This window comes from Penicillium digitatum, chromosome 6 (assembly GCF_016767815.1).
Source record: "Penicillium digitatum chromosome 6, complete sequence".
Lineage (NCBI taxonomy): Eukaryota > Fungi > Ascomycota > Eurotiomycetes > Eurotiales > Aspergillaceae > Penicillium > Penicillium digitatum.
The window spans coordinates 2,392,785-2,405,480 of NC_089389.1; the positions used below are offsets into that span (position 1 = coordinate 2,392,785).

The following is a 12,696-nucleotide window of genomic DNA, read 5'->3' on the forward strand; positions in this document are numbered from 1 at the left end:
CACTGAGTGCGGAGTACTCAGCACGGATGTCGATCAGTGAGGTCTATATTGCATTTGTGCCTATGAGATTGAGCATTCGAGGGGAAAGAGAAACATTGTGAATGTGACCATCGCGTGGGCCAGGTACGTAATTATATGATAAAAGCAGCTCCAGGTATGTCACAAGATGCTTTCATTCGACTTTTACAACAAATCAACCGCCAAAAACCGCATCAAGTTTCCGTGAACACATACAACCGCGTATATGCAGCGCTTTAAAAGACGGCTTCAATAAAGTAGATGACGCCAAACACAAGGAATGCCACAGCACCGCCCAGAGTCACTGTAAAATTCAAGATTAGCATGGGTCATGGGAAAACAAGCAGAGGATACATACCAACACGCATGCTGACCCGACCAGCGATAGCCCGTCCACCAATCACAGCGGCTGCGGTGCAAATTCCGTGACCAGCGCTGGCTCCAATCGTCACCCACCAGTAGTCCTGGCCAGCTGCCATGGCGATAGTGGCAATTTGGCTGCGGTCGCCCCATTCGCCGAGGAAGGTCATTACAAAGGTCTGAACCCACGCTGGGCTGAGGAGTAAGGAAAAGAGATTGCTCAATCCGGAGAACGCATTGTTCAAGCGTTTCCGGGGATGGGGAGAAGAGCCACGGGATGAAGACGAGGACAGGCTCTCCGGAGGCGAAGGCATGCGGTTTCCAGAGCCGCGAGTTTTGGTACGGCCTCCAGCGCGACCTGCTTCGAGATTGTGAGGAGTAATCGACGAGCGACGGCGGTTCAGGCGCAGCTGCTCGTGCTCTTTCTCTTCGAGCTCCGCCTCAACCTCTCGCATCTCTTCACCCACACCCTCATCTGGAGACATTTCACGACCTTCCTTGAGCATCTTCACACCAAAAACCAAGAACAAGATGGCAGCCATAAATTTGGTGAATCCTTTCGGGATAAGAGTAGGGACTGCATGGCCCAGGACGGCTGAAAGAACAGTCATCATAATCAAGGCACTAAATGCTGCGCTGAACACCACCAAGCGGGGATGTCTCATGGCCATCAGCGCAGCGACAAGGAAAGTCTTGTCGCCGATTTCAGAGACGAGAATCATGGTGAAGGAGAATACAAGGGAGTGTAGTGAGCTGCTAGCATCGGGGATACCTGAGTCATGGTGATGGTCGTGGCTCGAGGAGGAGGAGGATGAACTCGAAGACGACTCTGAGGCGGCTGAGTCGTGCCCAAGGCCCAGAGGATCATCTTTGACCACGGCCGGGGGCTTGGGGTGTGGAATATCGTGCGGCTTTTCAGGAAGGTCGGCGGGTTTCTAGTTGCACATTAACTCTGCTTGTTCAACGAAGAACCTTGGACTCGAGAAAGTAGATAGAAAAACTCACACCTATCATACCAAGACTTCCCGGGCGCTCCGCAGACCGGCTTCCACTCCCGGTTGTTGTGTCATCGCTATCAGAGCCCAGCTTCTTGGTTTCACTATGCGGCAGCGGAGGGGCTTCCTTTGGCCCTCCGGGAACTTTTTCGGAGGCCAGTTGGCCCTCCTTTCCTTTCTCAGACACACCACCCCCCATTCCCCGTGTTCCCTCTTTTGGGCCCGCCCGATGCGGATCATCCATAACGCCGCCGTTTGAATGCGGGATCATCCTTCCTTCTTCGGTGCTCAGGTGTTCCGAGGAGGGGATCTTGGAGTCATATTTGGTAGAAACCTGATCATTATCCTCGCTTCCCTTGACGCCTTTGCGGTCCCGGTCAGCATTGGTTTCCACCCACGGACCAGCGTGCGGTCTGCCATCCTTGCCATCCACGGGGACGTCCGGCGCCCCTTTGGCGACATTGGATGCGACTATATCCGAGTCAACGAGGCGAGCGTTGTTTCCAGCAGTCTCACGCGAGACTCGAGGGTCTATATTGTCATTGTATGTTCTGTCGGCGAGCACGGCCGAAATTGCGGGAAGAAGGAAGAGAAGGAGGGACGAGTGGTTGATCTTCATGATGAACAGCGGTATCTTCCGCAGAGAGAGCGAATGGGAATTGAAATTGGCACTTTAATTGGAGAGTTGATAATCTTTCACAGCCACGAGGAGAAAAAGAGGTGGAACCAAAATCCAAAGTCGGAGAAATCTTCGAGTGATGCCACGACACCTAGTCGCGTGAGAGAGGTCAACACCTTCAAGTGTGGGGATAGATTCAGAATGAGCGTGAAGTATTAAAAAGGAGTAGTAGTATTAAGATGAAGTATAAGCAAATAACAGAAGGCTTCAAATCAAAGAAAGAGCACTCGCCTTCGCCATCATGAACTGCCAAAGGGGCTCTCACGTGACCGTCTGCGAACGGCCCCGGCAACAGAAGAAGGCTCGATTTGTTTCACCCTTGGACGCAATAGGCAATTGGTAATATGCATCATCTGAGTGGAGAATTGTATGTTGAGTCGTCCAGTTGTTACGAAGTACAAAGTAGTAAGTTCAATGCATGCCATACAAATCATGAGTTCCCACATACCGTGATTCTTGCCTTGGTTTTGGTTGGGATTAAAAGGACATTTTGTTGAACAAAAAGGGTACTGTCCCAAGTCAATGCTATTAACTGACATTGATTAGAACCAGTGTTAGGAAACAAATGTTCTTTTGTTACTGAAGTCGGTGCTGAACTATTTATATCCCCTACGGCCCCCGGGGCCTGGAGATAGCGGAATATATATCCGCTCACCTCCAAAGCTAATAACCAACCTTCTAGATGTTTCAGAAAGAAGGTAGAATCTTGGTGCTAACAGATCTTGAAACTGCTAAGATCTGATTGGCTCAATTCCTCGTTCAGCACTATCATTTGTTGTTTCTGGCCTACTAGCGACTTTGAGCATATGGACAGCCCTGGAGAGCGATGGCCAAACATATAAGATTCATAGCTTGAGACACCCGCAGTATCTCCTGGCCTGGCAGCAACCATTACGAATTATGATACTCGTGAATTGTGCTACCTACAACTCCCGACGCTACAAACGTCGATGCTCCGGTATCCCGGTCGTAGCTTTCAATGTCGCGGCCAAACGTTTTCTTCCGCCGCCTGGAAGGTCTACCACAAATGAAGGCGCCATGAGCCTGGCAATAGTACCACAGGTATAGGATTCAATATGAAGAATATTGCGCAGTGGTGTACGCAGGTCCTCGAGACCCTGGACCATATCGCTCTGATATATAGTACTACTATCGGGTTAGAAGGAAGTCAACAATTGAGCGCACAACGATACCGGTTGAATTTTGCTACCGGCAAATCGACGAACCAGCGATCTCATCATGTCTATATCACTATTCACTCCGTTGAGCAATACCGTCTGATTTCTCACTATCACCGCATTCTCAAACAAAATCCCATGCCGCCCATTCCGTGATCAACGAGATCTCCTATGGATGGTTGAAGTGCATTTGTAGTGCTACGCTCTTCCCTCGTTTCCCCCGCAGCTCACTGATCTCAATCAGTATCTCCGCCCATTTATCACTGGGATCCAAGATCTGCGAGGGACAAACCAACAGCCCTTTGCTGGCGAACCGGATACGTCGCACATTTTCAATGTGCCCGATCTTAAGCAGCTGCGCGGGCTCGAAGAAGAACAAATTATTGTGTTTGGGTAATGGTAAGGGTAAGACAAAGAAAGGTATATCCTCTCACCGGTCTACTAAGGGGAGCCTATATGGCACTGACATGTGTTAGATGGTGTTCGAACACATGGGCATCCCAACTGCTCCGTTTGCCATTGTCCCTCCATCATGGTCCATTGACAAGGGTATCTCCCAGATGTTAGACTCAGGTCGCCATGCCGCGGATCTGAAACAGATGCATTTTCTCAAGCCCGCATGTGAAGGATCCTCCAAAAGGGTTTGCTCTTTCTCCAAAGTTGAGAGCATCGATGACCTCGAGCCGGGTGTTCGGAATCTCTAGATAAGGTTCCCAGGACAAAGCATTTTGATCAAGAATTGTCTAGCCTGGCGGAATAGATATAATTGGCATCGTGGGATCCGGGGACTCCGCTCAAGTTATCGGCACAATCTACTACAACTGGGAAGGGGCTGCACCGCAATCAGGGACGGAAACGAACTGCCTTTGGAACAACCTATCTAATGGTGGCTTTTACAACTTCCCCTACCAAAAAACGAGCTTTTTGAAGGCCCGGTGGACCACATGATTGACGGGAACGATAGCTCGGAGGTCCAGGGAGTAGAGTAGCTTGCCCTGGAAGCCTAGCGCAAACTTGTGTGCTGTGATATTGGCCGAATTGATGTTCGGCACGAATTAAATCGGAAGCCGTACATGTTGGAGGCAACGAGCATGCATACGATGTATTGTTTGGTCGTTGCTATTACCTGTAAGATCCACCCCACCCCTGGATTGCGTCCGTAATAGTTTTGGCTGGTAAAAACCGCCCTCTATCACGGGATCAAGTACGAGGAGCTGCTAGGCGCAGTGGTTGGATGTACACTGAAAAGGTATCCGAAATTGGATTCTAAAAAAGCGCAAGATCACTTCGGGTGTCAGAATAACATAGTAGATGATAAGGTGCATTGGCATTACACACGCATCTAGAGTAATTGTTTGACTGGCCAGGGTTAATAGAGATTCACTAACAAGAAGGGCAGATACTGATTTCAAGTTAGATAAATGGCATTCTCCCAACTGAAAGAACCATTAAACAAGTTTGTCTTTTCCGAGAACGAACAGGTGTCGTTCTCCAAAGTCGGAGACAACTCGCTTGTTGGGGGTTTCTCTTTTTAACGTGATGTATAAGGTTGCAGATCAGTAGCCATGCGAGCTTAAACGCCATGCGTGCTCAAGAGGAGATAACACGGCGTGGAAATACTAGAGCAGGGGCTCCTTTTCCCCCGCAATCGTAAATCTGCACAGTGACAGCTTTCAACACTTCCTGCAGGTCAGATGAGAGAATTTTGGAGCCTTTACGGCATTACTCAAGTAGTGACCGACACCAATATTCCTCGAAAGACATGACATGTCTACCGACGGGCAGACCACGCGAAGAGAAACTCGCGATAAGAGCCGGATTTCAGAGGCTTGGCATACGCCAGGATTGGCCGGTCGCATTCGGCGATAGGGAAGATTCGAGCGCGGTTAATGTTCCCTGTACTCTGTACAGAGTAGATTGCTGATAGATTCTCGATCGGTGTTTGCGATCAGCAAGTTTAGTATCATTGCTTTTGTTGGTGTGATAAGCGTAGCCTAAGGATGTCGACGCGGGCCATTGGACATTCTGCAGGGAGCGTACAACATGCATATGTACGATTGCCCGAGAACGGTGCGCTTACCGAGCCCTGCGTCGTATTTGGACCTTTCAGCAGTTATAACGCAGATGGGATCCGCAACAATATCAGAAAAATTGCATGTTATATAGAGGATGGAGTACCTCGAAGGCCACTTGACTTAACCTTGGCAATCGCACGACACTCAGGGTACTCAGTGGAGTACCCTCAGGTATCTCACCGCCTCCCCTCCCCCGCCTCATGAGATCGTCGATCACATCACCTTTTTTTTTTTTTTTTTTGGCTGGTCTGTGTCTACTTTTTTGGTGTTTTCCACCATTTACCGCTTGAGATACCTAAGAGGTTATCGCATAGAATAAGCAAGACGCTAAGACACTATAAATTCTCTGCCATTTACAGATCTCTCCTTCTGTTCTACTGCGCTCCTCGTCTTTCTCGGGTTGTTAAGCTATGCATTTAAGTGGTGCTCATTTTGTTGCCTGATGCGTTGATCCAGAAGCATTGATCGTCTTCGCAATACCCAGCGACATTTTCTTTACCTATTCTCTTGTGGGGAAATCATCTTGTTGCTACTAGCACGTCGTCTGTAGTTGTTAGTTTTTGCCGGCGGTATAGATCTATCTTTTTTTTTGGCTTGGCACTGGATTCCGATTTCTCTTGTTGGTTATCTGAGATAGATGTGAGTGACTTCCCTAGTGCCCCCGAGGGACCTTGGGGGGTTGTCTTTGGTTGCGCAGATGCATTAGACTGGCTAATAATGGCATGTTTAGCACACTTGTTTCGCAAACGCAAACGGAATTGGCTGAATGCTTCGTTCCTAGTTCACAAATAACGCATGTCATCACCAGCAGAAGACCGTTCTGCTTCAATGGAGAGCATCACGGGGGGAGAGCCTGTTCTCCAGCAGCCAGCTGCTTCGCGCTGGAGACGAGTCTTTGGAGGAAAGACCAAAGAAGATCCCGAGTTTAGCGAGGGTCAGAATTATCGCGCCAAATCAACATTGGGAATCTTAAGTGACAGAGAGACCGACGAAGTTCCTGGTTAGTAGAGAATCCTCCCCCCATCGGGAGAAGCTGTTTGGTGAAACGGGGACTGACAACTGACTGGCATGGTTTAGGAACGGTGCTTCTTTTATCAGCAAATCGCAATGAACCTTTGGGAATGAGACACCAACCGCATCGGACTTCGACATCATCTATAAGCTCATCTTATCGTCCCTCGCGATCTAATTCTCGAACCCGGTCGGTGATTCCAACGCAGAAGAGAACGGCAGACGGGCAGTTTGTGCTTGATCCCCAACCGGACGACTCCGTTAATGACCCTCTGAACTGGCCTGTATGGCAACGAGATACTGCATTGCTCTCGCTCGGCTTCTATTGTTTGATGGGAGGCGGCATGACCCCCATTTTGGCAGCGGGCTTCAATAAAGTTGCAGCTGCGTACGATGTTAGTACGCAAAAGGTGGCTTTCACCACCGGGTTCTATATGTTAGGCCTAGGCCTAGGGTCCGTTGTGATGTCACCCACAGCCATTCTGTACGGGAAACGACCGGTTTATCTCCTAGGAGCCATCCTGTTCGTGGTCTCGGCAATTTGGTGTGCAGCGTCACCGAATTACCCAAGTCTCGTGATCGCTCGAATTTTCCAAGGATTTGCCGTGAGTCCAGTTGAGTGTCTTCCATCTGCTACAATTGCAGAGATCTATTTCTTGCACGAAAGAGCCTATCGAGTGGGGATTTACACACTCTTGCTATTAGGCGGAAAGAATCTGATCCCCCTGGTGAGTGCCGCCATCATCGAAAGCCTGGGCTGGCGCTGGGTATTCTGGATTGTTGCCATGGTTGTAGGCATGTGTCTAGTATTGCTGTTTTTATTCGTGCCCGAAACTTTTTGGGATCGCACACCCCGTCCGCGTGTGCACAAACATAAGCGCCCTAGTCGAAGTGTCTCTGACCTCGTTTCCCATGGCTTCCGCGGGCGGCACCCGTATGTTCAGCCCCTGGACGAGTCTACCGAACAGACCCATTCAGATCCAGCATTGGCACCGAAAAAATCCAAGAATGCACATGTTGGATTTGCGGATAACCGCCCAGAAGACGGGGACCAGGTAGTTGAAACTGAGAATTCGGATTTCGTTTCCGAGGCCGGCAATGCTACCACTGGTGATCCAATCACTACTCAACCATCCACCTCAGTCAATGAGAAAGATGATGACCACCTCCAACCATTACCTCATGCTCTTTTGCCTGTCGCACACCCAAATGACCTGGAGACAGCTCGGTCTACTGCTACATCACCCGCGAGGACAGAGTCTCTGGAGCCTGCCGAGACACCGCTGACGGCAACTCTACAGTACACAAACCGACTCCGCGAGCGCCCGAAGATCCCCTACTCCCAATTGCTTAGAGTCTGGAACGGACGCATTGCACAAGATCGCTGGTACCGAGTCGCCGCGCGACCATTTGTCCTATTCGCCTACCCAGCTGTGCTCTGGTCAACAGTGGTATACTCACTATCGGTGGGCTGGCTGATTGTACTTTCGGAGTCGGTTGCACATATCTTTGAAAGCAAAGCTCACTACAATTTCACCGCGCTGCACACAGGCCTGATCTACATTTCGCCGTTTGTTGGTGGTCTCCTGGGAACCGCAGTGGCGGGCAAAGTTTCCGACATCATCACGCGGTTTATGACCAGACGCAATGGTGGTATCTACGAGCCTGAATTCCGTCTCGTTATGGCAATTCCTATCGCTTTGTCTACGGTCATCGGTCTGATGGCTTTTGGGTGGAGTGCTGAAATCGGTGACTCTTGGATTGTTCCGACTATTTTCTTTGGTTTGATCTCATTTGGTTGTTGCTTGGGCAGCACGACTGCTATCACTTTTTGTGTCGACAGCTATCGCCAGTATGCCGGCGAGGCGCTAGTGACATTGAACTTTAGTAAGAGTATGTTGCACTATGACTTGTTTCCTCGTTTGTTCTGTTTGATTTAACGCCTTCTTTTTGCAGATATCCTCCACGGATTGGTTTTCTCCCTTTTCATTGTGGACTGGCTTGATGCCGATGGTTCACGCACCGTGTTCCTGTCCATCGGCGGTATCCAGATTTTCTTCATGCTCATGTCGATTCCGATGTACATTTACGGCAAACGCGCTCGCATGTGGACAGTGCGCAAGCGGCTTATGGAACGCCTTTAACTTGGCTCATTCAAAATCGGTGGAATTTCTTTTGCATTGCATCTCGTTTTTTTTTCTTTTTGCGTTGATTTTTTTTTACACTTTGGAAGGTTGCAAATGTTTGAGACGTCTTGTTCCGATTTCCTATCTTGAGGTCGTTGACAGCGGGAGCTTTCGAACAGACTGGAGAGGCCTATCTGCCTCCCAAAGCTGGTTCTTCAAGGTCCCCTGTGATCTTCAATCAAATCTCAGAGTGTAGGCAAAGGCTGCCTGTGGCCTTGTTGAAAGATGATTCGACCTCAACCATCCAAATATCAGATAGATAGAAGACTTCGGGGCTGTTCAAAGTCCCATCTGGGGTTCCATCTCTTCCACTTGGTATTATTATGTGATACCCCAAAGCCCTTCTTAGCCCATCCTGTGTTACACACAACTTGTGACTCACCAAATCCATATACACTAAATGCATGGCATTCGAGGTGTGATCTGCACTGATAGTCTAGAAGGGTCGTTTGTGCAGATAGGTGACACAAATTACATATCCATGTAGCTCTGAAGTTCATGCTGTAGTTTCGCATTTGGCATAGACTACCGCACTCCATCAATTGTCTGAAAGCAATGGATGGCGTCTAGATACACGGAAAACGAGGAAAAATTTACGACACAGAACATTTGACTGACCACGAACCAGAAGTCTTCAAGAAAGAATCTTTACAAAGGAGGAATAATTGATAGTGTCAAAAATGCAAAATGCTTGAGTTCCCTGAATAGTGCTGGAGCTACTTCCGAAATTTCTCTTCGATACACATGTAGAAGTAAGTGGAGACCTGTTGAGAGACCTCCGTCGAACCTGTACTGATGTTGTATGGTGCGCATTGGTAGGCACCATGCTTCCGATATTTCCAGATTTCGACACAAAACTGCATAGTAACATTTAATTCACTCAGTCCTCAGCGCGATAGTTTCACCCTCCACCGACAAAGTCAATCACTGTTCCAACGCTATTTTGAACTTGATCGAGCCATCCGGTTGGTTGACACCTTTGCGAACATATCGGTCCATGGAATAGCTACCAGCAGTAATTAGTTATCGATCAATGTTGGGGATAAGAGGTGTATTACAAGTGTTTATTGGTGCCAACGACTTGCTGCTTGATGCCTTGCACAAATGCCTGCACATCAGCCAAACTATCGGGGCTGGTGTGACTATACAAGTCTTGTTCAGCTTTATTGAATCGTTTTGCACACTCGTGGATCATTTGACCAAAGCTGTTAATAGTTTCGTCCAATGACAGTCCAAGTTCGAACATTTTGATCGGCACACAGCTCTCAAATTGACCTGCATCCTTCTTCAAGTTAGCCAAAAAAATGAAAAAAGAAAGAGTCATTAGATTAACAGGGAATCATACTAGTTCCTTCGGAAGGGAAAGAAGGTCATTGTACCTGAAAAAAACAGTCAGTTCACGGTCCGTGAGCTTTTTTTTTGTAGGTACTGACACAGATAGGATTAAAGAGGCCTCTCGGAAGATAATCTGCGTGAACACGTTCGGTTTAGAGCATTCGTCTGGGACCTTAAGATCTTGCGAGTACCTAGAATTCATTAGCATTTTGCAAATGCAGTGAGATAAGCCTCAAGAAGATTTTCATAGGGGCAAAATGAGGGGAGTTCGTCATACTCGACCAAGGTGAAGTATATCTCAAAGCCAAGATTAAGTACTCTCCAATCAAAGTAGTCGGCCAGTGTGGGAACCTGGTTCTTTTCCCGGCGTCCAACTGCTTCCGATGTTCCTTGCACAAAGCGCAAGCACTCGTCAAGGTAACGCCCAGTGCACACTTGTGTTGAAAATCCTCATTAGGTTTATGTTCACGTGTAGTTAGCACTAAACGTACCTGGATGACTCTCCCAAATGCTCACGAATGAGTCTTTGAATGAAGCGATGTTAGGATTAGGATGACATGCGGACGAGACTTGACTTGGATCACGAAGAAGTTCCATGAATTTGATAGTCTCGTTGCAGTAATTGATAGCCCCAACAGGATCGTGCGTGAATTCTCCATCGTCAAGGGGTTCATCCCAAGCAAAGATCTAGTCAATTAGAGTTAAGGACGAATGATTCAAGCATGGTGGCGCTTACCCAAGACAGGCTCTTCGCTATCGTGAGACGCTTTTCATACTTCACATTAGGATACAACAATGCAACCCAATTTGGTAGATTGAGGGCTTCAATCATTGCTGGGTTTGGGCCATCTGACCACCAACTAAGGTCGTTTTTTTCAGTAGAGAGCTCCCGGGAGAAAAATTGTTGAAGAGTACCTTTCAACCCAGCTAGTCAGCTCGGCCTTTATGCTCTTGTTGCTTAGATCATGTTCCGTGACTTCCCAGCCAGGGTTAGTTTCCGCTCTTGATGGAATAATTAACTCATGGCCATCAAGGCCTTCAAACAATGCCCGCAGGCTGGCGGTGACGTAGTCCATAGTTAAGAAATTTGAAAATGCTTCTTCGGATGGTATGTTGATAGTTCACAGAGTAGGGGAAACTGGCTTCTCTTATAACAATTTCCGGACGTATTTCGCTCTAATAGGAAAAGGAAATGATTTTTGTGCTGAATATCCTATTGGCTTTGTTGATACTGTCTTTCTCAACATGGTTCCCCCGTCTCTGAGACCCTTTTTAAATGTAGTATCTCCTGTAAGAATCTCTCAATTGGGATACCAAGACACATCTAGTACAACTTAGGCAACTGTTACGACTAATTTCCCGGATGTAAACATCCGGGGCAGACACGTGAGTCTTGATTGTGTGATCCCGCCTGTCAAGTTGCGTTCTAGAAAAGTAGGTGGATTTTCCAGTATGACGAACGGAAGCAACCTTTTCTCTCTCTTTTCATCGTGTACCGACATGATGCCGATAGCTCATGCACCGTGCTCCTACCTGCCGTCGGTGTGTAGTTTCTCTTCATGCTTACGCCTATTCCCAAGTATCCATGGATATATCTAGAAGTCCGGTAAACATGCGCAGCTGTAGACGGTGCTTGTTTAGCTTATAGATGTGGTCCCTGATGAATGTTAGGACCTACTATATATGCCGCTGGAATGACAAAACAGACGTTCTGTTTGTCTTTGTGATCTTTTGGCCTAACGTATTTCACTCCCGAGCTAGACACCCCCACTAAAACGTATCAATTAATTTAAACCCTACTCTTTTAACCACCCATTATGCCACTAATACGCTCTCGAAGCTCTTAAAATTTAATGGAGTAAGATGGTAGGACCTTACTAGCTATCTAGGCTTTCAAGAAATAAGAAATATCTTTAATTCTTGAAGTAGCCCACCGATTTAACGAACTAAATTTAACACTCTCTATATACCTCTATTTAGACTGCGACATCGCCCTTGGACGGGCGGGTGGGCACTACCCACGGGCCTTAGGCGTCGTAGACGCCCGTGGGCCTTTTTAGTAACAAGTAGAATTTCTTAACCTCGTGAAATACATTATTTATACATTTTTTCTCTATGTTTTTAAGTAATTTAAATAGATATATAATAACTTAATTCTGTTGCCAGCCAGTTCTTTAAACAAAAGAGTGCATTTCAACGAGAATACTAAGTACAGAGAAAGAAGAAGAAAGAAGGATAGAAAGAAACCTGCGAGACAGGAACCTTTTATGGGGTCCTGTCACGATCCAACAATCAAACAATACAAACCTCGTCAATACGGAAACTTCCGGCAGAAATCCTCCCAGATCGTCACAAATTCCACTATTAATTTTCTAACCGAGGTTAGAAATAAGCTTTCGCAGTGTCAGGGTGCGGGCTGGCAGGACGGTATGATAGGAGATGACTGGTAGGAACAGGTCATAACAGATCAGATTCCCATTGACAGGTACAGGCAGGGGCAGGCTATTGTACAAGACGTAGCTCGAAGAGCCACAACAGGATCTAGAACTGAAGTTCAGATAAACAGGTCGGAAATCACGTGCCGTGATCTTCCTCTTACTAAGCATCACGGTTCGCACCGTGACACCTGTTTGCGAATCCGATAGGGTCTAAACGGGAGCAAAAACAAGAGCATAGCCACCGCTCGGAGAGAAGCCGAGAAGTGAATTTAATTTTGGGGTTCCACGTGGGCCCGAGCAGGCCTTTTTTGATCGATGATAGTTGCGTTATAGAAAGCTGAGAAGATTAAATTCACCGATGTTGCCCCGACTTGGAGTTTGTGCGTAAGGCTAAACTATTTTGGGATCCCCCCCCTCAAAC

The 12,696-nt window shown here is 47.6% G+C and overlaps 4 protein-coding genes across 4 annotated transcripts; 2 read left to right on the forward strand and 2 right to left on the reverse strand.

Annotated features, from left to right (window-relative positions):
* Nucleotides 1-254: 254 nt before the first annotated feature.
* Pdw03_5866 (Uncharacterized protein family UPF0016) lies at nt 255-1,992 on the reverse strand (the record flags this gene model as incomplete). The annotated part of the gene is made up of 3 exons (XM_014682856.1): nt 255-322; nt 377-1,313; nt 1,384-1,992. The coding sequence occupies 3 exons, from the start codon at nt 1,990-1,992 to the stop codon at nt 255-257; spliced, it is 1,614 nt and encodes a 537-aa protein (XP_014538342.1).
* Nucleotides 1,993-3,626: 1,634 nt separating this feature from the next.
* Nucleotides 3,627-3,934, forward strand: Pdw03_5867 (ATP-grasp fold, subdomain 1; the record flags this gene model as incomplete). Its single annotated transcript, XM_066101187.1, has 2 exons — nt 3,627-3,650; nt 3,707-3,934. 2 exons carry the CDS (start codon nt 3,627-3,629, stop codon nt 3,932-3,934), a joined length of 252 nt encoding a protein of 83 aa, XP_065958127.1.
* Nucleotides 3,935-6,100: 2,166 nt separating this feature from the next.
* Pdw03_5868 (MFS transporter, putative) lies at nt 6,101-8,460 on the forward strand (the record flags this gene model as incomplete). The annotated part of the gene is made up of 3 exons (XM_014682857.1): nt 6,101-6,305; nt 6,383-8,209; nt 8,273-8,460. The coding sequence occupies 3 exons, from the start codon at nt 6,101-6,103 to the stop codon at nt 8,458-8,460; spliced, it is 2,220 nt and encodes a 739-aa protein (XP_014538343.1).
* Nucleotides 8,461-9,426: 966 nt separating this feature from the next.
* Nucleotides 9,427-10,913, reverse strand: Pdw03_5869 (Terpenoid synthase; the record flags this gene model as incomplete). Its single annotated transcript, XM_014682858.1, has 8 exons — nt 9,427-9,508; nt 9,561-9,784; nt 9,848-9,881; nt 9,936-10,028; nt 10,115-10,271; nt 10,329-10,524; nt 10,574-10,697; nt 10,753-10,913. The coding sequence occupies 8 exons, from the start codon at nt 10,911-10,913 to the stop codon at nt 9,427-9,429; spliced, it is 1,071 nt and encodes a 356-aa protein (XP_014538344.1).
* Nucleotides 10,914-12,696: the final 1,783 nt, after the last annotated feature.